Source organism: Myodes glareolus, chromosome 25, assembly GCF_982192425.1.
Source record: "Myodes glareolus chromosome 25, mMyoGla1.1, whole genome shotgun sequence".
Lineage (NCBI taxonomy): Eukaryota > Metazoa > Chordata > Mammalia > Rodentia > Cricetidae > Myodes > Myodes glareolus.
In genome coordinates, this window is record NC_142050.1 from 16,195,951 (window position 1) to 16,221,337 (window position 25,387).

Genomic DNA, 25,387 nt, shown 5'->3' on the forward strand with positions numbered 1-25,387 from the left:
TTTTAAAATAACATTTAGGATACTAAAAGTTAAATGTCTTTACAAGTATTTTAAGATAAAGAAAAAGGGTAATGTAGATATGGAAAGAAAAGCTTTCAAACCTCTTGGTCATGATTCATTAATTTAAATTCATTTTCTTCTCTTAGCAGTATTATGAAATGCGTATTTTATTTGTGTTGTAGCTGGATGGCTACAAATAAAAATTCAGATAACTCACAAGTAAACACGCTGTGTTTAGATGGTGAGGCAAGAATCAAACCAGAACATTTTAATTTTTGATTTTTTTGTATCAAACTCTTCCTTTGGAACACTCAGCCCTAAATGTGATGTCTCCATCAAACCTTTCACCTCTGGGTTCAGGGAACTCTGAAGAAGAGGTGGCAGGAATAGTCTAAGAGCCAGAGGGGATACTTGAAAACAAGTTCCTCTAAATCAACATGAACAAAGCTCATATAAACTCACAGAGCCTGAGGCAGCTACAGGTTCTGCATGATCTGCATCAGGTTCTCTGCATGTAGATTATGGTTTTTAGGTTAGTGCTTGTATGGGATTCTTGAGTTTGCAAACAAATGGGTCTCTGTTTCTTGTGCCTTCCTTCTTGGCTCTTTTCTGTTTGTTTTGTCCAATTCCAGTGTGCTAGTTTTTGTTTTATCTTTTTATTTATTATTATCCCTTAGAAGCCTCTCTGTTTTCTAATGAGAGTCAGAAAGAGAATGGATACAGATCGAAGGGTAGGTGGGAAGGACCTAGGAGGAGTAGAGGGAGGGAAAATAGTAATCAGGATATAGTGTTTGAGGGGGAGAAATCCATTTTCTTTCTTTTTGTTTTGTTTTCATTTTGTTGATTTTAGTTATTTTTAAGACAGAGTTTCTCTGTGTAGCCCTGGTTCTCCTAAAACTTGCTCTGTAGACCAGGCTGGCCCGAAACTCAGAGATCTGTGCCACCACTGCTTAAATAACAAGAAAATTCTATTTTCAATAAAAGGAAAAATAATCCAAACTCTATTTTACTTGTTTGACATAAAAGGGTTCAGGAATTTGTGTCGGCAGGTTTTTGTGTTGGACACAAAAATTCTCACACCTAAAGCTTAGAAGGAAGGCACATAGCCTGGACAACTCTCAGGAACTAAATCCCAGGCATTCTCTCGGAGAGCAGGATACCTTTGCTTCAGTGACTGCCGGTTCCTGTCAGTGTTTTACTCAAGATATTTTGCTTAGCAAGACTAGGAAATCTAAAGGAGGATCATTTAGTTTAGATAGCCCAGTTGTCGCTGTCTAGCACACACATAAAAGCCTTCTGAAACACAAAGGCCACACCATACACTGAACACATGCTGAGTGGGAAATGGATAAAGCAGTAGATCCCTTTGTCCTCGAGGACTTTGGCTGTAATTATGGCACATCAGGGCTTTGTGATATATATATATATCTTTGTGATATATATATATATATAGCTGGGCTAGGCTATATATATATATATATATATATATATATATATATATATATATATATATATATATATGACACACGTGTACCTCATAGGGGAAGGCAGCAGTACCCTTTCCTTGTTAAGGCTTTTGCTGTAATTATGACATATCAGGGAATTGTGACATACTTGTTTGAGCCACTACGGCTACCCTAGAGCCCCAGTCAACAGACTTAGGTCTTGGCCAGCTCTTGAAGGACTTGCTGAGGTGGACACCTCAGACTTCCGTGGAACTGTGCAGCTTTCTGAGTCTGTTCTTTGATACAGAGAAGCCACACTTTCATCTTTTCAAAATGGATCTTGAAAATTTAACTGTAACTCAGCCAGAAGCTAAGGAGACAGGAGGAGGGAGAGAAAGTGAAAAAGGAGAAAAAAGTAGAGAAAGAGATGAAGGTGGAGGAAAAGGGGGAAGAGAAGGGGGAGAAAGTGAAGAAAAAGAAGAAAGAGATGAAGGAGAAATCGATGAAGGCAGAGGAGGAGAAGGAGATGAAAGAGAAAGAGATGAAGGAGGAGAAAGAGATGAAGGCTGGGGAGAAGGAGAAAGAGATGAAGGCTGGGGAGAAGGAGAAAGAGATGAAGGAGAAAGAGATGAAAGCAGAGAAGGAGGGGGAAAAGAAGAAGGAGGAGAAAAAAGAGAACAGGGAGAAAGAATTGAAGGCAGACAAGGACTAGGAGAAGGAGGAGAGGGAGAAAGAGAAGACGGAGGAGTGGGAGAGAGAGAAGGAAAAGACAGTGAAGAAAGGCTCCTAGTAGCTAAGGAGGGTAATGAATTGCCCTTGGCCCCACCTAGGAAGACTTGTAGGTCCCGCAGATTAGCCACGGTTTTTCGGAGCGTGAAGTGTGGGCTGCTACTGCCGGAAGGTAGAGATACAGGGAGCGCTGGAAGGCGCTGGGAGTGAGAGCCGGGGAAAATGAGGCGCGGGCGGGCGCGCGCAAGGCGCGCAGGAGGAAGGAGTGAATGGGGCGGGCACGGGGCGTGGAGAGCAGTGGCTGTGGGGCTGGGCTAGGCAGCGCTGGCTTTTAACCTGGGCTGTAGAGGCGGGGGAAGAAGGCAGAGGGAAGGGGCGGTGTGTGGGACTCAGTTGGTTGGGGGAAATTGGAAGCAAATGACATCACCGCAGGTCCCAGAAAAGGGGAAGAGCCAAAAGCATTGGCCGGGTCCTGGCTATTCAGAGGTCGAGTCCAACCTGAAACTGTCGGGACACAGACACAGACCTCATTGCACCACGGAGACATCATGCAGAAGTCGCCTTTAGAGAAAGCCAGCTTTATCTCCAAACTCTTCTTCAGGTGAGAGGCTGCCCAGCTGATCTTTGCAGTTGTGCCCATGCCAGAGAAGGGAATGATTATGGGCAGATTTTGGGAAAACAGGAAGAGATTTTTGTTATTTTCGTTTTGTTTTTAAGGGTGTGTTGCCATTCATTGTTTTAAAGAAAATATGGATTTTGTAGAATAAAATGAAGCTGATTAGATAGGAAACAAAATCTACTTGCAATTGAGAATCAGACTTGCAACACTTAAATATGTTGCAGAGCAATAGATTTCTTAAGTTTTTTTTTTCCTGAAAAAGTTGTAAATAAGAAATTTGCTTAATGAAAACTTCTTAAGATTGGTTCATTGTTTTCTCCCTAGGAAGCTTGTCTGTAAGTGTTATGCCTGTGTGTAGTAGGTGCTCAGAAAACATTGTTGATTGAATTTGTAGAAGTGGAGAAAGTATATTGTACTTTTTGCTGTTGTAATATTGAGTAAGTCTAGCATGCTCACCTCAGTTGCATTATTCTTTTTAAAAATATGAGCAAGTAAGTTAAAATATTTATCTATAAGAAGCAGAAATATTAAAGAAATAAAAAGATAATAAAAAAGAAGCAGAAATATTAAAAGCAATACACTTATAAATGCAATTATCATGGGGATATGAAGCTGGGGTTCTACCTACTGAAGCTATACCCAAAGCTATACCCAATTGACACTTAGGACATTGTTCTCTTCTTCTACTTTGCACAGCGTGAGTCAAATAACTCTATTTAATAGGATTTTAAAATTAGATTTTTAAGTCAGAAGACCTAGGCGAGAATAATTAAGCATTTTGAATTTGCTGTGTTTTGTGATGCTTCATCTACTGTGTTCCTCTAGTGTGAATGAATGAAAAGGAGCTTCTCTCTCTCTCTCTCCTCATGGGACCTCCCTTGACTCACAGCTCCTCAGTGAATCAGCAAACTAAAGTATCAGAAGTGTCACATATTTTCTAAATGTGCCCTGTGGTGTGGGTAGGAGGCAAGGCTCAGCTTTGAGTCTTCCTGACGTTCCCTTGCCTGCAGGTCTAGAGCTCAGGGCTAAGAGGACTGGTGCCTCTGCAGGAGAGCTCCTCCCGGTGGATGGGAGAGACGGTCTGTGCCCTGTGGAATCACCTTTTGTATTCACAATGCCTTTTGTTACTTCACCCGTAAATGTAGCTTATCAGCCTTGATCGATTTTCCTACTACTCACAGAGTCACAGTGTTAATTGTCATAAATTGTACGCTTTTATGAGAACCCTTTGCAGAACCTAAATCAGTGCTTCTGAAAAGTAAGTTTTCAGGAGAATGAATGTCTCTTACATATTTTCCCCACTAAGTGTGAAGAAACTTAGATTGTTCATTTACCAGTGTTTCAAAAAAATCTCCTCTTTTACAATCCAGCTAATTTATTTTAGCACTTTACGAATGCTCTTAGGTGGATTTGGAAAGGAAAAGTATTATAATGGCTGTGAAAATTGCTAAGAGCATACTCATTTCTGTTCTTCAAATGATTTCATAATCAGTTGCTTTAAGAAGAGGTGTGTATTTAAGAGTTAAGTTCCTACTATTTATAGGAATTGACATTCAGCTAAAGTACCAGTCAGTGACAGAAACTTCCTTCTGGACTATACTTTTTAAAGGTGAAAATCTTTTTTTTCCCCCCAACGGACTTGGCAGTGTCGCCTAGTGTCAAGGGCACTGGGCTCTGGGTTCCCATCACTTGGACTCAGTCTTGCCTACTAGGCAAATTCTTTCACAGTTCTGTGTGACTTGATATTAACTTAGAGGCTGTCAATGTGCATGCGACATAGTGAGTTAATCTGTTGAGAAATGCGTCCTGGGCTTACTGAGGAAATGCTAACTACTGTGGCTATTTTCTACATTTTTATGTTCTTTCTAGTACCATACTCCTCATTTCTGTAAGACAATGAGTTTAGTTCTTTTGGGTATAATTTTGTGGCTATCAACCTATATATGTGATATGTATGTTTGAGAAGTTAATGTATGGGATAGTCTCAACTAATATGGATTTACTGGATATGTAGAGGAAAGTCATGTGCTCAGATCTTAAATGCCCTCGAGACAGAATTTCTGAGCACTGTTTCATCAATTCCAGGGTCATAAAAGACTAAAAAGGCTAAATTCTATGTGTCCACAATTATGGTTGGGGTTGTGAATTTACAGTGAGTGAAAATTTGGAAGGCACTGGAACTGTCCTAACACAGAAGACAGTTTTATCATGAAAAATTCGAGTGTCTTGTGGAAAACATGTACATTAGCTTGAAGATGTATGATAACATTTATGAAATAAAAGTTGTTTTAGAGCAAGTGGTGATATACTTGCATAGAATTTATAATCATATATTAGTGATAATTTTTAAAAACATTTGATATAAAGAAATGTTTGAAGATTACGGTTTCATTTAACTGTAATAAAAAGATTATACCTGATGTGTACCTGTGTGTAGGTGTGTGTGTGTGTGTGTGTGTGTGTGTGTGTGTGTATGTGTGTTTGTATGTGTAGGCCAAAGGGCAGTATAAGGTATCATCCTCAGATAGCCCATCATCTCCTTTGAGACAGGCTTTTCATTGGCCCGAATTTCACCGATTATGTTAGAAACACTTTCCAGGGAGCCCAAGGAGTCTTCCTGCCACTGCCTTCCCAACACTAGGATTATAAATATGTGTTGCCTCACCTACCTTTTTACTTGCATGCTTGGGATTGAATGCAGGTCTTCATGCTTATAAAGCACTTTACTGACTGATCTAGGAACACTTATAGAAAACTGGGTAGCAACATGTCCATTGTGTTTCTGACCCATGCAAAGACATTATCTTATGTTTGTCTATTGGGCAAGACTTAGGCTGGCAAATCCAAAGACCAATTTTGATGTATGAGGTTGCAGTCATGTTATTTAGGAAGCCTGGGATAGCTGAATTCCACATGTTTTTTAGTTAGTTGATGGATGCCATTCAGTGCCTATAGCTCCAAGTTTTTATGCTATCGTTTGCCTTTTCCTCCAGTAGGTATTAGGTGAAGCTATATCAAGGATGGGGACAAACACTGCCCAATGTTGGCTCTCTACAGCCCCTCAGGACTCTCTTCTATTTATTTTCCTTTTTCTGATCACGTTTTGATATTACACAGCTCAGATTTTTCAACTTGGGATATATGTTAGTTTCATGCCAGTTTTTGTTGGTTTAATGCACAATTCTAAGAGCACCTCCTGTAGATGACGTGATAAAAATTGTCATTTACAGTGTGTATGTATAATAAATATGATACAGTTAAATTTGTTGATATTACAGTTATTAAATTTCTTCCATGGTTTTACAGCACATATTACACAATACACTTATAATATTCAATACCTTGCTACCAAGAGCAGGGGAAGCTCTTATTTTAAAAATAACTTTATCAACATGTTATCTGATGTAGAAAGAAATACCCCTCACTGCACACTTAATGCTGATACAGAGGAGAAATCAAGGCTTTTGGTTTTTTCTATGGAAGCTGGACTTACTATGATAATATTCAATTCATAATTGTTGAAACTTGTTTAAGAGATCCACGAATAAATATTACTACAAAGTATATTATTACTGTTAATGTCCTTGCCCAGGAACCTGTAATTTCAGGGTGGTAGCACTATAGGTAAGTATAGGATTGGTAAACCATAAGGGATGGGTGGTAACCATTTAGCATGCAGTTAGGCATCATTTGTTGAAACTTTAAGACACCCATGAGTCAGTGGCAGTTTTGGCCATTTTGATCCTCTGTTCCCATGTGGCTTGTGTAGAACATTTCCTCAGAGAAAAGTCCCTGCAAAGCAATGAGTTTAAGAGGGATAAACTATGAAAGAGGTCTGTTTGGAGATACTGACAGTGATTTCATAAATATGTTGTACATTATCATAAAGGGAAACATTGTTTTAGTGGCTTCCCTTCATACTTAAAAATGGAATGATTGCAACATGTTGGTTATTTTACTTGTTTGTTTCTCTGAGTAAAATTAGCATTACAATGCGGACTTTTCATAGACTTGATTGTCAGAGAATTTGGGCTTTTAGCAAAAATTCTGTAAAAGTTCATGCTACTATTAGGCTACTTACATTTCTGCAAAGTTTTTAAAAATGTGGCTTTTGCAACTGTGTTCATGTGATGAGGCTTGTCAGAATTTCGGTATAGCCTATTAATGGCTGTCTATTGACATTAATGGCTATTTCAAATTGTAAACTAACTTGTATTGTAGTAGTCAGACCATCTCAGGACTCCTGGATTACATGGTTCTAATAACTATCTCTTGTTGAAATTGGCTCCATTGTGGTCAACTCTAGAGATCCATGCATATTGTATATTGATTGTGTTCAGCGTTCCTGACATGGTGACAATTATTCTGATAAAATGAATCAGGGAAACAACTGTTGACATATTTCCTGTAGAGCAAGCTTTCCTTCAAATTTTCCCTGTGATGCTTATGACTGGCCCTTTAGAAGGTAGCCTACTTGATGAACCTTTGATCTAGGTTGAGGGAATGGTTTGGAGATTTTTGCAGTCTTTAGCATTGTTAGGATTCTCAGACAGGAAGACATTCTCTTGATATCACCAGAAAATCCGCGACAAAGAGCCACATTTAAGTAATATTTCCTTGTAGGTCATGATTCTGAGCAATTATTGAAGGACACATTCATTCATTTACTCACCATGGCTGTCTTTTTTTGCTAGGCATTAAGGTGGTAGAAGTGTTGCCCTCTGAACAATATCTTAAATATCTTAAAACTGAAGGTTTAAAGGGCTTGTAGAAGCTTTTAGCAGAGACCCCTAATCCAGACCCATGCCTGTCCAGGCTGGTTTGCTAGAGAAGTGTTTTTGTAGTCAGTCCCAGAGGAAGTCATTCTGCAAATATTATTCAGGCAAAGAAGATGGGGATGAGTTCAAAGAAAGATAAAACACAGAACAGATTGTGGGTAGGAATTATGGAGAGAATAGGAAAGAGACCTTCAGGGGATTAGAGAAGGTCTTGAGGTTGCCCTGAAAACATGAGAGGGATGAGGGAGGAAGGTTTGGAAACCAGCAAGCGGCCCGATGACTGTGGACTTGGTACAGTCCTCAGTGCTTTATCATACTGCTAGTGAAAAGTAATAGGATTCCCGCAGATCAGGATATGATCGTTTCAAGCTTGTTACAGTTGTGTCAAAGAAATGAATTTGAAAAGAGTGTCAGAGGAATAGAAAAAGGCTGGATTTAAAGATGTTTAGAAAATAAAATAGGTTTCTTAATTAGAGGTAGGAGGTGAGAGAAGAAGAAAGAAGACCTAGATTGATAGATTGAGAGGACAGAGTAGAGGGTTAGTGCATCTTCTGGAGTGAGATGGTAAAGTTGAGGAAGGAAGCCTGATGCGAGGATGGAAGCCTCTGTCAGTCCTGGGTATCTATCAAATGAGAAAGGTACTGGCATGAGGTGGCATTATACAGCTATTTGAATAAATTCTTTGATTTATCAGTCCTTTCTTTTCAATAAGTGATAATTAGGCAGAACCAGTATTTTATTTGGTAGTGTGTGTGTGTGTGTGTGTGGGGGGGTTAAACCCAGTCCCATGTGCTCTAAAACTTGGCTGCACCCCAAGCCCTGAACATACTTATTGCTGAAGAAACTTCTACTGCTTGGTTCACAGAAGAGATTTATCATCTAAAATCTCACATTTGCTTTTCTACTTCATTCACCTGATATCTAGTAGTCACTGTTTTCTGTACTTAAAAAAATCAAAGTGTAGCATGCAAACATACATGCTCACTCATATATATGTTCTGGGAAAGAGTGCACAAAACCAACGAATTCTACATGGATTAATTAGATTAAAAAGCCATTGTGAATCAGAGTCAGTAGTGAAATAAGACATTGGCTGTTTCCATAATTTAATTCAGTACATCAAATACATAACTACAATGAAGTTTATAATTTTATTTATTATATTAAGTTTGTAGAATTATTTAAAGTTCAGAGGTAGCAATCCCAAATTAGAACCAAAGATTTTTGTAATAAAATTTTATTAACCAGATAATTACTATAAGATGAGCTCGTTAAGGTGAGAATAATAATCTTGAAATACTTTTAATTATTCATTATTTACTCATGCAAGCATGTGTTTTCATATTTGTTTAGCATTACTATTTAACCCCTGATACCAGGTATCTAGTAGTTATCTTAGAGATATGTAGGGTTTCTGTTTTTTCTGCTTAGTTTTCATTCTAATATTTTTAATCATGCAACCTTTCTTCTCTGTAGTAAAAAGGCCATCACATTCATTTTTAGCTTTTATGATTATATTCCTTAGTTTAGTTGAAAAACAGAAGTCAAAAAGCATAGTGTAGCTAAACACTGTGGCATAGGAAGAGCTCAGTTATAAACTGTGATCCTAGCTGTGCTGTTTTGATTATATTAACGATGTAGTACCTAGTGCCCTTTACTTCCCAAACCCACCTTCCGATTCTTTCATTCTCCCTCAAGAATACCGAGCTAGGCCTTTGCTTGAGTTTTCACATCCTAACCCTACTTACTTCACTTTCTAAGCAATGCTTCAGGTTCAGTCATTTGAGTTCTATTCTCACCACACCAAAGCATTCTTCATTCAGACTTTTTGCCATCCTATCCAGGTATAAATTATAATATAGAAGCATAGCAACACATAAAAGTCATGTATATTCCCGTATTCCTGTGACTTCAGGTTTGTTTGTTGGTTTTGTTAGTTTCACCTAACAAGGTTGACTTTTAACTTTAATTGGTTGCTTGATATTTCTTGAGAAAGAGTATTCTCTGATTCAGTTTTGAAAGAAACAGGTAATATTTACTTGGATGCTTGTCAGGTGTACCAGGGAAAGTAACTGCAGTATAAGTTCCCAAGTTTTAGCACTCTGCCATACCTTGAAGTTATATATCTGTCCCAAGAAGTGAAGGTGTTCTGAAGGCAGACTTTCACTGTAAAGCTGTTCATAGATAGAAAAGGCCAACAGTGGTTCAGAATATTTTTTTACTTGAATATGAAAATGACTTAAGCTAAAACTTTAATTATGGTACCAGAAGTGATAAGTAATTGTGTAAATATCTATATAATTTCTAAAAAGCTTTCATGTACTTTCTTTTGAGAATGTGTTGAACTGATGATTAGTTTTATAATTGGTATCATCTTCAAGTGTATAAAACCATTTTATTTTAAAGCTGCGATAATCTTATCTGTGGCTTGTTACTTATCTTCCTTGATATCCTTTAGTTCTCTGTCACACTGTCAATGAGACTGTGTGTCAGCAGGTGTGCTGCAAACATTGTGAGGCAGTTAACTGAGCTTGGCTCACACTTGCTATAGGAACATGATCACTTATTCAATGCAGAGTTAACAGTAACGATCATAAGTTTCAGTAAGTGGAAAGAGATATCCAGTGACGTTTTCCTATTTAAGGGCCTAAAATTAGCATGTAATATATTTGAGAATATTTGAGATTTTTATTCTTAATTAAAAAAATTTAAAAATCACTTTAAAAGACTGATATTTCAAATCAAAATTTGGTGAGATATCTTTGTGGAGTGGTAGATGTTGGGACTTAAAGTTTCAAGGCCACTGAACTAGATTTTTCTTATACTGATTGTGCCTGGAAATTTTTGAATCTCATTCTTCATCTACCTGAACCTTTAGAAAACGATCTCACATTCTACTTCATGTCTAGCCTCTCTGTCAGGTCTTAGGTAGCAATATGTAGCGGAAGAAGCATGTACTTTGGAATCAGGCTTAGCTGGAATCCTCTCTGTGACTTATTAACAGTGTGTTCTTAGGCAATTTACTTAATCTTCTGATACTCAACTATTCTCATTGACACAATGAGGCATTTTCATTTCCACCTCATCCAATAATATAATAATATCCAATGCTCTTTGAGTGCTTGCTCTGTATATTAGAGTTCTCCTGATAATCAGAACCAATAGTAAATACAAAGAATTAGCTCTCACGACTAAGAAAAATGGCAAGTTCAAAACGCAGGGTTGGTTTTCAGAGTAGAGACTTGGGAGAGCCAGTGTTCAGTTTGAGTTCAAAAGCAGTCTTCTAGAATTGAGTCTCATTTGGGAAGGCTGGTCTTTTCTTCTGTGTGTATTTTGAGGCAAGGTTTTTCTGTGTCACAGCACTGGCTGTCCTGGAACTCACTCTGTAAACCAGACTAGCCTTGAACTCACAGAGTTAGGCCTGCCTAGCCTCCCTAGTCCTGGGGTTAATTGTGTGTGCTACCATGCCCAGCCAAGGCAAGTCTTTTTGGTGGGTCTTCAGTGCATTAGGGAAAGCCTGCTCACATTAGGGAGGCAAATCTGTTTTAACCTAAATGCTCTGAGTTAGTGTCAGTCTAATCTCCAACCACCTTATCAATTGTCCTAACCACCAGCCCAGACAAGACTTTCTGTGTATTAAGTGATAAGTGACATAAGCTGCAGAATTGGTCTTTAATAAATAAATGGTAATACTCTTACTAGCTATAGCAGTGTTGTTGCTCTTAACACTTTTTAATTTAAGACTGTAGTTCTTTTCTTCCTACATTTAACACTCCTATAAAGTAGATGCAATACTTCACTGAATTATGATCCTGCTTCCACAAATGCCCTCACCCATTCTATACCCTTTGTTTGCCATTGACTTTCATCCTCAATTGTGTGTGTGTGTGTGTGTGTGTGTTGCTGGAATTGAACTGAGGACTTCATGTGCCATGTTAGGCAAATGCTTTGAGCTTCTGAGTTCTTCCAACCCACATTTAAAATTTTAAGCTTATCTCACGAACTTAGGTTACTCCCTTTGCCCTAACAGTCTCTTTCCTTGCTGCTTAGGGCCTGTGTTTTTTCAGAGGCTGATATCACAAAGTACTGTAAACTGAATGGATTAAGCACTAAAAGCTATTAGTACAGTTCTGAAAGCTGCAAGTCTGAGTACAAGGTGTTAGCTGAGGGAGAGTCTGTTCCCTGCTTCCCCCTCGGTTTTATCAGCTTGCTCGTGGCCATCTTTGGCATTTTAACATTTGTAGAAGCTTGCCTGATATCAGACTTCTTCACAGATTTCTCCTTGTGTCTCACTCAGACCAGTGTTTCAGATCCATTCCTTTGTAAGTGAAACCATCATGTTGGCTAGAACCTACTAAGCGTCTTTCCTCCAAACATTTTTAGGCTCAGAGGTTATTATGTGAATATTTGAAGAGAAACACAAATATCCATGAGAAATATGGAGAACAATGCAGAGGACACCGAAAGGCAGGATATGGGAACTATCAAGGGGAGTTGTTTATGAAATTTTAGTATATCTGTACTAAAAATTTAATGAAGACCAAATATTGGGAAGAAAATTTTGAAAATGAAAAATGTTTAATAAAGTTTTATTAAACAAAATTAAATGATATTTAATTTAATATTGTGAGCCATTAAGTGATAAAAGACTTGCTATTAAAGAATTATCTCTGAACAAATACAAATGATTCATGTTTGCAAGCATTCCTATAGACTTGAATGTTTTATGGTTTTGTTTTCTTTCAATGCCTTGATTAGGAGTAATGTGCGAGTAACACCTACTTGCAGTCAATGTCCTCAGGGTGCTACAAACATACAACGTTTGTGGAATTAATTATTAACAGATCAATTCACCAAGTTTCTAATTTGTTTAATGTAGTGAACAGGACAATGAAGATAGGAAGATAAATTGTACACCATATTGTCCTCAAGAATTTAGTCTAATGAGCAAAATATGTTATCAAAGCACAATAGGATATGTAAACATTAATTCAACAATTTAACAAATTGAGTGAAAATCATGTGCCAAGTTCAGTGGTTAGTTCTGGAAATGCAGCAGTTTAGACACAGGAATAGGCAGTCTGTGTAGAGGCTCAGATGCAGTAGGGTAGAATGGTATACACAGGAGAGAAGCTAAGTACACTGGAGAGAGGCTCACTGTGAATAATATTTAAGAAATGATATCAATGTATCTGACACTTCTTAGAAATAGAATGCAGGCTTTATTTCAGGGCTTTTCTACAGTGTGACCCCGCTGAACCCAGCTGACTTGTCTTGTGATGGTGATAGGAGAATCTTTTTAAAAATTAAGAGCCACCTAATTATGAATTTTTTCATCCAGTGGAACTCCTGCAGAGTTCAAAAGCCAGAGAATCTGGCTCAGGATTTTCTTTAAAGTTCATTTTCTTAAAACCTAAATGGAAGCAAGAGATCATGGCATTTCAAGGTTTAAAAAAAGCTGAACAAACTCTAAATACCAATAAAAATCATTTCCACCAACCTACCATAGTTTGTGTTAGGAACTGCCCTTTTAACTACTTCAATGTTAAGGTGGCTAATTTGAACTCTTAAATTGCTTATTACGAACAATTAATGAATTAATCACGTTTATTTAGTATATGTTGTGAAAAGCTTTCTTATGAAAGATTTAGCAATCTAATTTTTAGTAGATCCTAGCTGACTTGTATTAATATTTGTTTTTGTGTTAGAATAAAGATAAAAATATTCAAGTAAGGCCTTTAAGTAGTGTTATTTCATGGCATATCCTGGAGGCACCTGGCTGTTGACTCCATTCCCTAACTACATCTCTTTCCCCAGGAATGCACAGTGGGGGAGGGGTGTGAGCCTCTTCTTTTCTTTGCCTGCAGCTCTGTGGAGCTTCATTGTTTGTTCTTGGTGATACCAAGGTATTTGGACAATGCCAGGAGAAATACTTTGCCTCCCAAACTCAGGAACAGGATATGAATCCTAAATTCCGAGTCATAAAATGTACCTATTTACATCCTCCCCATCACAAAACAAAACAAAAAAAGCAAACAGGCATAAGGATGGCAAGCTTCTACATCAGTTTGTTAGAGTTTACAAATTTTTTTAAAGAGGCTGAAGTGATCATAATAGAAATTAAAAAGGATTAAAATGACATTAGTATCCAAATTCCATATTTAGTTGGGAGATGGGAAAACCTGCCTGAATGAAAAGCCTGTATAAAATGCCACACTGCATTTCAGTCCCTCTGAGGATTCACCATGGGTAATTGGGGTTTAACAGTGCCATAGAACAGAGAGCATAAACAAACTAAGTGAAGAGGAGGTTAAGACAATGAGAATTCAAGAACCAGCCCTTCTGTCTAGGTGATTGTAAGGAGAACTATGGAGACCATGTTTATCACAAACAGAACTTTAAACTCGACTAACAATTGTCTTCCTGGTGCGTCATCAGTTCTTTTTAAAGAATTTAATATTCATACATGCATGTAGTGTGCTTTGATTAAATTCCCATCCATCCCCCGCCAACGTATTTTGTGTTCTTCCCACCACTTTTCATGCTCCCCCCCAACTTCATGTGTTCTTATTTATTTTAACTTTTGCACCCACAGAGCCCACTCAGTGCTGCCTTTCATATCTGTGTGCCTATGTGTACGCTTGAGAGCATCTATTAGAACACGGGTAGCCTCTCAGGGATGGGCATAGCTGAGCACTGACTCTCCCTTCCCCAGCAGCCATGGATGACCAGTGACTCCTCAGATAAAGGGGGGACTCCATGAGGCTTTTCTCCATGCTGGGAGTTTTGGCTATCTTTCTCCTCTTACTGTCTTCATCTTCAAACATTTTGTAGTTGCCTCTAGCCTCTGCTGTATCGTTTTATCTACCTAGCAAAATAATTTAGTGAGAATATAATCTCAAACAAACTGTGGGGTAGAATGTTTGTGTGTGCAGTAATATATGGCGGTTAGAGGATAACTTGTACGAGTCATACATGCATGTAGGTCATGCTTCTATTATATAGGTCCTGCTTATTAAACCTAGGTCATCAAACTTGGCAGTATGTACCTCTACCTCCTGAGTCATCTGCTGGCCCTGGAATGTATCTTTTAAAATTTTGATTTGGAAGCAGTCATTTTGAGGTAATGAATGGCAAACATGTATCATAAAGGACTAAATGGGACAAAAAGGACCTTTTTGTTCACATAATGAGGGGTCATTAAATCATTTAGATATTGAAGGTCACAAGAAAGTGTACTTTGTGTTTTACGTGTCACAGCTCATACCAGATGATGCCTGGCTCTACCAGTTTTGTTCAAGGATCCCAGACCTGAGACTATACATGCCGAAGTAGGTGATTCTACAATCATGCACACACTGGCAGCGCTAAGTGGACTCAGGGGTTTAAAAACAAACAACACGTGAGGTTGGGAGGGGCTGTTGGTGGCAGTGACAGAGGAGGAACTGGAGGTGAGGCCATGAGGCAGAATTGATGAAGATACATTATATGCATATAAAATCTGTCTAAAGCCTCTCTGTTCAAGAGTCTGTTGTCAAAAAACAAAACACAAAACAAAACAAAACAAAAAGAGTCTGTTTCTCAAAGATAGAGGTTCATTACACATATGGGACTATATCTTAGAGAATCAAGTAACTTTGACTCCAAATGTTTAACCTCTGTCAGAATGACAATCAAGGCTCAGTAAAGGATATGTTTATTTACCTAATAAATGAAAAGTATTTCTTTTGGGTCTTAGTGATGGTGTCTGAAAAACCAAAATGAACAAAGAACCACAGTAAAGAATTCTAGAGAAAGGGAGAAAACATCAAAATAAATTGTACATTTTTTAAATTGATTTTTATTGAGCTCTACATTTTTCTCTGCTTCCCTCCCTGCCTCTCCCCTCCCTGCTTCAACCCTCCCCCAGGGTCCCTTTGCTCCCAGTTTACTCAGGAGATCTTAAAGACCAGCAAGGTAACATGTATATACCGTATAGGAAATGACTTTGTGTGGCACTCATGTGTAGTTTATTTTTTTAGTTGCCTTGTCAGAAGACAGGGAACTTGTTCCCTTCTTCTCCTTTCACCCTTCCCCGAGGATGCTTGAAAGGACTTTTCTCCACAGTGTGACTGTTACCACTGTATGTGGCTATCCAGATAACACAGAGGTTTTCATAGTCAAGCTTTCACGCGTGCCTGTAGCACTTCTGCTGTAACATTGTAAGGGCAGTCTGTTTCCTGTCTTCCTCATTTTATGTATTTCTTGGTTTTAGTTTCGAATATAATTTTATTACCAATGGAAATATCAGTCAGAAATTATAAAGCAATGGGTTGACTGAGCTTCTCTGGTTAGGCTCCTAAAAGTGAACTCCCACTTAGGATGTAATCAGCTTCCTGGGGCATTCAGCCCTATGGCTTCAGTGTATCTGCAGGGATATTTATGGCTTTTCTTTGTGGCTATATACAAAGGCTCTGTGAGACTGCTTCTCCAGGGTACATGAGCACTCCACTGGAAATTACACTCTTGTGTCTTTCTGTTATCTTCTAAAATGGCCGGACTCTTTTCTGTTCTTTTACTTTCTTATAGCCTTGCTTGTTACCTCTGAAGTTTAGAAATGCAAGTCATGTGAATAAATTAGATGTGGCTTTGCAAGGGCCCCTCTTGCTTAGTTTCTTTACAGTAGCATATGAGACCATCTTTTATCCCCTCACAATTCTTAGTGGTTCCAATATTTAAGTTTCTTGCTTTGGGAGACAAAAAATTATGTATACCATGCATGTTACATGTCACTAATCTTTAGATGTTCCCATGAGCTGCCTACACACTCAGATAACATTCTCAGTAGCCACCAAGACATTTGCATATTTGGAAAGGGTTAGAGTTTGAAAATCACTATGGAAGTATATCACATTTAGAAAACTCTTCCAACACCAGCACTCATGTTGTTGAGTAGCAAGTAATTAGCTGTCCAGATCTTCTGAAATTCATTAATTATATTCTATTTTAGCCATCTAAAATGGAATAACTATAATTCCCTTTGAGAATGAGAGTTTTGTGAACAATAATGTTTTAAACAGAGAAATAGTCTAAAGTTAGACTGAATTCCTGAAGTCTACTTGTTTTACATAGAAATTTTATAAACTGGGCTCTATTTTAATTTTTCTAAAATTTATTGAAAACCTACGTATGACTGTAAAATAACTTTGAATCTAAGTTGGTTATGGCACTGAAGTGCTGTTCATATGTTTTTTAAAGCTTTATAGAGGCTAGTTAACCTTTAACATTAATTAATCCTCCTCCTCATAACCACTTGGCAAAATAGCTAAAGCAAAGTGATAGGACACTGTTACACAACTGGTCCCAGCGACCCTTTGTCTCAGCCTTCAGTGGTCTGACTGGGTATGACTAGACAGACAACGAGGGAGACTTCCAACTCATGTAAATCTGGGGGATGATAAGTAACATTCTAGTGTTTGGATAACTTTCACTTCATTTCTTAAGAACTATTTTATCTAAAAAGGAAAAAGGTCATGAGTGTGGGCTAACATGTCAGTTGCGATAGAAATGTCATACAACTGGTGGTTTTGGTATTTAATTTCATTTGACTATTTTAATAAAAAGTAATGTTAAATACTGCAAACGTATGATTTCTCTGTGCAAATAATGACTGAACTTGAAAATATCTGACACATAATCTTCATGTTGTTTTAGCAGATGAAAATGCCAGGTGTCTCTGCTAGATTAAGCTAAATGTCAGTTGGAAAACTGATTATTAGCTTTAAATATGTGACTTTTGGAGGATTGGTTTTGAGAAAAGTCAAAGCTTTTCTCAAATAGTCATTACAATGGGCAAATTTTTAGTAGGACCTTAGAAATTGATTTTGTTAAAGAGCCCTGACTCCCCATTTGGCACACAGGTCAGTATGAACAGGCTGAAAACCCAATACCCCTGCCTACATTTTGCATCTGTCTCCTTGGCTTAAAACTTTGGATTAGACTCTTAATTTTATATGTAGGTATTTACATCTCTGAAGTGGTATTTGTCTAAAAAAATGATACCTAAGCTCTTTTAACCCCTTTTAATGTTATACACACAAAGACAAGAGTGAGAAATCTTACTGTTTCCTTCTGTAGCAACCTTTTGTAGACTCCCAAGATACTCCTTCAATTCCTTCAGTGATTTCCATAAGCCTGTGGTCACTCTGGATTCCAGGAGAGTAGAAGTTCACATATAGACCACTGTGCATGAGAATCAGGCCCTGTTCAGGAGCAGTCTTTCTCAGGACCTGTCGTGTCCTCACATCAGTAATGACTTATTTGAACTGACTTGTACAACAAGAACTGAGCCCAAGTTTGACCAAGACACTAATGATAAATGTATCTTCCCCTGCCTTTTTGGTACTTCTCTTTAAGCCTAAGCTGTTGCCTATTTCCTGAAGATGGACTTGGGGTGGGGAACTACAGAGCTCCTTTTTCTCTTCCTCACTGTGTGCCCACTTAGATTAAATCTTCTTTCTCTGTCTTTCATCACTGTTCGTCTCTTTGATTGACATGTTAGGATAGGTGACTGAGACTTGGTTTTGCATTCCTAAAGCAGGGACTTCTGACCTCAATATCTGGGAACAAATTGTTTCATTAGAAACTACAAATCATTCTGTATAAAATTAGTTTTCCCAAAGAAATGAAATGAGCTATATTAAACAGAGTAAAATTAGCGTGTATGTCTTTAAAAACTAAAATGCTAGCATTGTTTGTAATAAAACCTGAAGCTTGTTATGGTTAAGTGGACAGAACAGTATATCTGAGATGGTGGTGGGCTTTTTTCCTGGATGGTAGTAAACTTTAGAAATATGCGTATGCTATATGTCTGCTACCTCTTAATTGATTAACTAGTTTCTGTTAGAGAAATCCTGACTTTGAAGTCCATCAGACATTCTAGGAATATCAATTTGTCAGTCATTTAGATGTGAGGGAAATAGCTCCCAGGGGAAGTGGAAAACAGAAAAATCATCACTGTAATGCCTTATGTTGTTCCAACTACTCAGACTCATGAAATACCTGAATGTATATTACTTTATGATGGGAGAAATACTGAGGTGAAAATTCTGGCTTTGAGTAGTGCTGAATCTACACAAGTCCATTAAATATACTCAGAATCCTTGCAAATAAAGAGTGGCTTGAATTTCACATTTATGCTGCATAGTATCTAAAACTTGAATGTCTATTTTCTCTAATTTTGTTTTATGTTTCTTAGATTGACTTATAGTTAACATAGAGAACTCATTGTTAGGAGAAGCTGATTTATTCTCAAGAAATAAAATCTTTCTGTAAGGTGATTGCAGACAGCCTAAGATGATTAGATTTTTAGTTGGTTTTAAAATATTTTAGATTTGCTTATGTGTATGAGTATCTTGACTGCTTGTATATATGTGCACTGCATGTATGCCTGGAGCCCTCAGATGTCAAAAGAGGGCATCAGGTTCCCTGGACCTGGAGTTACAGATGGTTGTTAGCCTCCATCTGGTTGCTAGGATTCAAACCCTGGTCCTTTGTAGGAGCAGCAACTGTCCTAAACCTCTAATCATTGCTACTGTCCCTAGATTTTCATTTTTACAATTTACTTTGAACTAGTTTTAATTTGGAAACAAATTCAGGCTTTCTATGATGTAACTGCCAAAAAATGCTAACTAATAATTACAGCTGTTGAGCTTGCACAGTATACTGCTGGATGTATTTGGCTTCATGGTTCTCTTGTTAAAACTAGTTGTTACAGCATAATATAATATCTTAAAATACCCTGAGATAACAAAGATTATTTTTATGAATTTATCACACACATTGTGCTACTTTGAATTTAGATGAAAGCTTGTTCATGAGAATGGCTACTAAATCTTACAAATGAACCCAAAGAATCATGCTTGCAATATGTAAGGGTTTAAGAAAATTTAAAAATTTCTTTTGAATGCCCTTTAAGGAATGGTGTTGAAAGACAGTGAGCTTCTGCTCATTTTGAAGTTGATGCATGATTTTAATAGTTTTAAATATATTGAGAACACAAGGCTGCTAGTAGGTATAGTGAATTTTCTTTTTTACTGTGTTCTGCAGATCGTCATTCTTTTTGTCCCTTGCTACTGGCCTTCTGAGATTTCAAATCTCTGTCCATAGTGATGTACACACTTGAACCTTTCTAGATGAGATTATTTATGATCTCACTGTTAAACAGAGTGGCTAAATATCAAATTATAAAACATAATTGCAATATGGTAAACAAAAGTTCAAGAGGTTATCACTTTGCATTTAGTTTATGCATTGCTGTTATGGTATTGAGGCCATTTGTGGTTATTGTCTCTGAAGTGATGAGCATGTTAATATTATATGCAGTTCATTCTCTTGCCAGTTCTGAGTTGAGTGATTTCATCTTTGGTAGCTTGAACTGATCATGGTAAGAGTATTTATGAAGCAATGAGCAGTCAATTTTTGCTTTTGTTTTCTGGAAAAGGGATTATTGTTTGCAGAGCACACCCCTACCTATTACCTATTGGATTTGCTCACCTTGTTTTCACTCTCCTAGTTATGTGTCTAATTTTATTACAGCCCACTTTACCTAATTCTCTTACAGTTGAACATGGTAAAGAATGAATTCAAAAGAATTCATTTTACATTAATAATTCAGAAAAGTTTTATGTCTCTGAGTACCGTTTCCTAAGGTTGCTAATAACACTTCCTTTTGTTTTATTTGTTTAACAAAGTTTCACAATTAAAACACACCAGTATGCTAATGATTGCAAAAGTCTTTGGCAAGTGCTAAAAAATTCTTTAAATGATTGGTAGTAAACTCTTTTTGTTGTTGTTGTTGTTGTTGTTTGTTTTTTCGAGACAGGGTTTCTTTGTAGTTTTGAAGCCTGTCCTGAAAACTAGCTCTTCTAGACCAGGCTGGCCTTGAACTCACAGAGATCTGCCTACTTCTGCCTCCCAAGTGCTGGGATTAAAGGCATGCACCACCACTGCCCAGCTCTGGAAGTACATTCTTGCTTTAAGTTTGTAAAGGGTAATTGCCTAAATCACATAACCATATCTCACATTGCTGTCAGTTTTATCTCCTATACTAACTGCCACCTTTAGTTCAACTTCACTTTCTGTCTGTATGATAACTGAGAAGGGTAGTGAGTACCTATTTGTGCCACTCCATCTCAGATGTTATCACCAGAGGCTCTGCATGGTTGTGGCTCTTCTTTCCCTGATACATTTGGTCTGCTTTCATGTATATTCACTATCTTTTTTCCTGCAGAAAGAATGACCAGTGAATCACAGTGGTTTTTGAATACTAAGTCTAGTTACTATCCTTTGTTAAAGAAGGTTCTTGTCAAAATGCAAATTTGTAAATTAAAGAGACACAAGGAAACATCACTCGCTACGGTCTTAGCAAGAAATGGCCAATTAAGTTACTTAGTTTTAGGGATGGGCCTAAATTCAGCTGAGTCACAAAGACAAACTACAGGAGGATTAAGAGCATGGGACTGGTCCCAGTGAGCAAGTCAGAGACCAAAGTAGTATAAAGAAGAATATGGACCCTTAGATGGGAGGGATAAGGGTAATCATGAGGGCTCCCTGGAATATTATGCCCTGGAACAGTATCAAAATGTTGACATTTGACATGGCATTTCTTTACAACTTCTTGAATGACTTTGATAGAGTATTTTTGTTTGTTTGTTTCATGTTTTCTTGCTTCTCAAATCAGACTTTTTGATGGTTTAACATTCATCGTTTTACATTATTACAGAACCTTAATGATAATAAATCTTAGAAATTTCTGGGGTACAAAAAGAGGTGCTGAGGGAGAAAAACTGAGGGTTTTCAGTTTCGAAAACCACTAATCCTGGTAAATTCCTTCCTTAAACAAATACATAAAATTTAAGCTGAGAAAGACTGCATTCTTTTTTTTACTAATTTACTTTAATTTACTAATTTTTTACATAATTTACTTTAGAGTTTTCTCTTGACATATGATTTATTTTTTTTACAGTTTTCCTTACCATCTCTGCCTTTCTTCAGCCATATATGCATATATATACATATATGCATAGATAATTGTGTATCTGTATAAATAGAAGTATATATATATATATAAAATTGTGTATGTATATGTGTTTATATATGACTGGCCTTTAACTCATTGTATACTCAGGCTTCTCTAATATATATTAGAAGGCTGGCGTTAAATTCACTATATATAGGATGGCCTCTAAAGTCACCTCCTTTTTGCCTCATCCTCCTAAGTTCTAGGACTATTGGCATGTGCCAACATATCTGGCTTGCTTTCAAAATATTTTTAATTGAAAGTTTTGTGGTGGTCTGAATGAAAATGGTCCCCATGAGCTATTTGATTACTTGGTCTCTAGTTGGTGAAACTATTTGGCAAGGATTAGAAGGTTTGGGATGGTTGGAATTGTGTGTGTGTGTGTGTGTGTGTGTGTGTGTGTGTGTGCGTGCGCACGCGCGCGCGTGTGTGTATACATACATATATATATTATTAGAATAATATATATATATATATATATATATAATTAGAAGTTTTGATTTCTGTCCTTGTGGACTTTATCTTGCCTTTCCCATAGTAATTAGAAGCAGCATGTTTGAGCAGACAGGATTACTCTACTTTTCTCCGTCAGTTTCTCTAGTTTCGATCAGAAATACCTATAGGGTAATGAGAAAAGAATTGATGATCTATACTTTCAAACAATGTTGTAGAGACAATCATATTGGCTAACTGCTATAAACTATTCACTGTCTATCTTTATACTCTGTTCTTTAATAGCTAACTCATTGCTAAATGTCCTAGGTTGCACTGACAAAATTATGAATATTTATTGTCTGTCTTATTTTCCTCAGTCTCTTTTCTTCTTGTGAAAGATTAAACTATATTAGAATTCTCATCTGTTAAAAAAAGAAGCCTTAGTTCAGAGGTGCTGATGTTTATATGGGTGTATCAAGTACAATATGAGTATTATTGTATTTATGTAACTTGTTTTACTTCACTTTCATATTTCTGTATATATACTGTATTTTCTACATGGCAGTTGGTACCAGACTTATGTCTCGAATGAATACTTAATAACTGAATATCTGTCTGCCTTCTTCTCTTTTAGCTGGACCACACCAATTTTGAGAAAAGGGTATAGACAGCGCTTGGAGTTATCAGACATATACCAAGCTCCTTCTTCTGATTCAGCTGACCACTTGTCTGAACAACTAGAAAGGTATGATCTTATCCATGACTTTATTAGCAGAAGAAAGACATTCTTCATGTCTTTTTGAGAACAGAAAACTGGCATACTAGAGGTTTAATTTTAAAATGACACATTTAAAATAGGAGCATCTTATACTCTTGCTGAATCTTGACCAATTCAAGAATTAAAACATGAATGAGAAATAATCATTTTCTTAAGAAATGGCTTCTTGTATTAAAATAAATGATGTATAGTCTGAGAATTTACTTATCTTTAAGAAACATTAAGGAATATTTGGAAAGACTAAATAAAATCATTGTAAAGTAAATAATTTGTTTCTAAAATATTTGTGGCAATAGGGATGGAATGTAGGGCCTTATTCTTGCTTGACAAGGACTCTGACAATGAGATACGTTCTTAACCTAGTGTGGGAGGTCCTTCTGTCTGTGTGATGCTTTTATTGGTTAGTGAATAAAGAAACTGCCTTAGACTGTTGATAAGGCAGAACTTAGGTAGATAGGGAGAATTGGACTGAATGCTGGGAGAAGGAAGGCAGGGAGAGAGCTGTCATGGAGTCAGACATGTCGAAATTTTGCTGGTAAGCCACTGCTAGGTGGCGATACACAGATTATTGGAGATGGGTTAAACTAAGACATAAGAGTTAGCCATTAAGAAGCTAGAGCTAATTGGCCAAGCAGTGATTTAATAAATACAGTTTCTATGTGATTATTTCGGGTCTAAGCTAGCTGGGTGACTGGGAACCAATAAGCAGACCTCCTCCAACATTAACCTCAGTCTTTTTAGACAAAATCTTATTTCTTAGCCCAAGCTAACCTTAATCTCACTACCCACCCAGGATGGCCTCAAAGCCATCTTCTTTTTGCCTCAGTGTCTCAAGTCCTGGTACTATAGGAATGTGCCACAATGACTGGCTTGATTTCAAAATATTTTAATTGAAAATGTTTATCATTATGGTGATCTGAATGACAGTAACCCCCACTTGCTCATAAATTTGATTAATTATTTGATTACCCCAGTCATTGAACCTTTTGGGGAAGGATTAGGAGATGTGACCTTTAAGATTTAAAAGACAGATGATATTCTAAAATTGCTCTCTGTGCCTCATGGAGGCTTCTGACTATGCAAGCTCTCAGCTGCTCCAGCACTGAGTATGCCTGCCTGCTGCTAAGCTCCCCACCATGATGGTCATGAACTTAATTCTCAAACTCTAAGCTCCCATGAACACGTTCTTCTATAAGTAGCCTTGGGCATGATACCTTGGCACAGCAGTATTAAAGTAACTAAAACAATTATGTTAATCAAAAACTATATGTTGACTGAGCATTCTAAAATACTGGTTTCTATTATAAATGTATAAAGTAGAAATAGTTTAACTTTCTGATGTTAAAAAAATATATTAGGATTCATTAAGAAAAGTATGTATTTTTCTTTTTAGTTTTCGTTTATTTTGTTGAGAATTTCATACTTACATGTTTTTGTCAAGTCCATCTCTGTGCCCTTGTATCTGATTCCTGACCTATCCTCCCTTCCTCCTTTCCCTCCCAACTTCCGCATACTCTTTTAAAACTCACTGACTCCACTTAGTGTGGCCAGTATGTGGATGGGCATAAGAACATCTACTGGTTTATTGGTGGCTTCTTCCCTGAAGAAAAGTGACTCTCCACCAACAACCAGTAGCTCCCCAGGAAGGGGTGGGATTTCATGAGCCCCCGCCCCCGCATACTGAGATTATCTGATTTGATCTTGTGCAGGTCTTGTACATGCAGTTATAACTGCTATGAGTTCATAGGTGCAACAGTGCTGTCATATCCAGCAAATTATGACAGCACATACTATTTTGCTAAAGATGTCCAGTAACTGTTGCTCTTAAAATCAACCCACATCCACTTCCATGATGACCTGAGACCAGATTGGTGTCCCATTTAGAGCTGAGGACTCCATAGTCACTTAATCTCTACACACTGATCAGTTGTTGGTCTCTAAATTATCTGCTGCCTCCTGCTTATTTTATGAGGGTTGAGATATCCACTAATGGTTATAAAGATAATAACTTAGACAACAGATTAATATTATGACCACTTAGCAGAATAATCGTTAAGTTTATTCTGAATAATCAGCAGAACAATTAGGTTCTCCCCTAGGACTATGATATAGCGCAGTTAATGATACCAGACATAACTTCTATCTTGTAAAATACAGCTTCAATTCATCAGAAAGGGGTTGATTAATCCTTTATCATTCATGTCATTATCCTATTCATGGATATATCTTTCCAAAGCTAGTCTTCATTGTAGATCACATGACTTACAAATGAGTATGACTGTTACATTTCTCCTCTAGTAGCATGCATAGAGCTTCTGGTACTATGATCACTAACCAGTAAGAATGAAGCTTCCATGTTGGTACCTGATTGATTCTTCCACATCTTATGACTCAAGTATGTGGTGACTTCAGCAGTAGAGCCTTAACCATCAAATTCTGGAAGCTGACTAAGAACTTTGGCAATTTATCACCTGTAATGTTTGGGGGGAGGTCTATGGGAACCCAGTGACCAAAATCTAGTGATATAACCATTACCTGGCACTG

General features: G+C 37.3%; 1 protein-coding gene across 1 annotated transcript in view; it reads left to right on the forward strand.

Moving 5' to 3' along the window:
* The first annotated feature begins 1,690 nt into the window (after window positions 1–1,690).
* Window positions 1,691–25,387, forward strand: part of Cftr (CF transmembrane conductance regulator) — a 131,408-nt gene continuing 107,711 nt past the window's right edge. Inside the window, exons 1-3 of the mRNA XM_048449006.3 lie at window positions 1,691–2,346; window positions 2,607–2,775; window positions 22,700–22,810. Coding sequence (XP_048304963.3) covers window positions 1,779–2,346; window positions 2,607–2,775; window positions 22,700–22,810 — 848 coding nt within the window. The 5' untranslated portion in view covers window positions 1,691–1,778. The remainder of the gene's footprint in view (window positions 2,347–2,606; window positions 2,776–22,699; window positions 22,811–25,387) is intronic.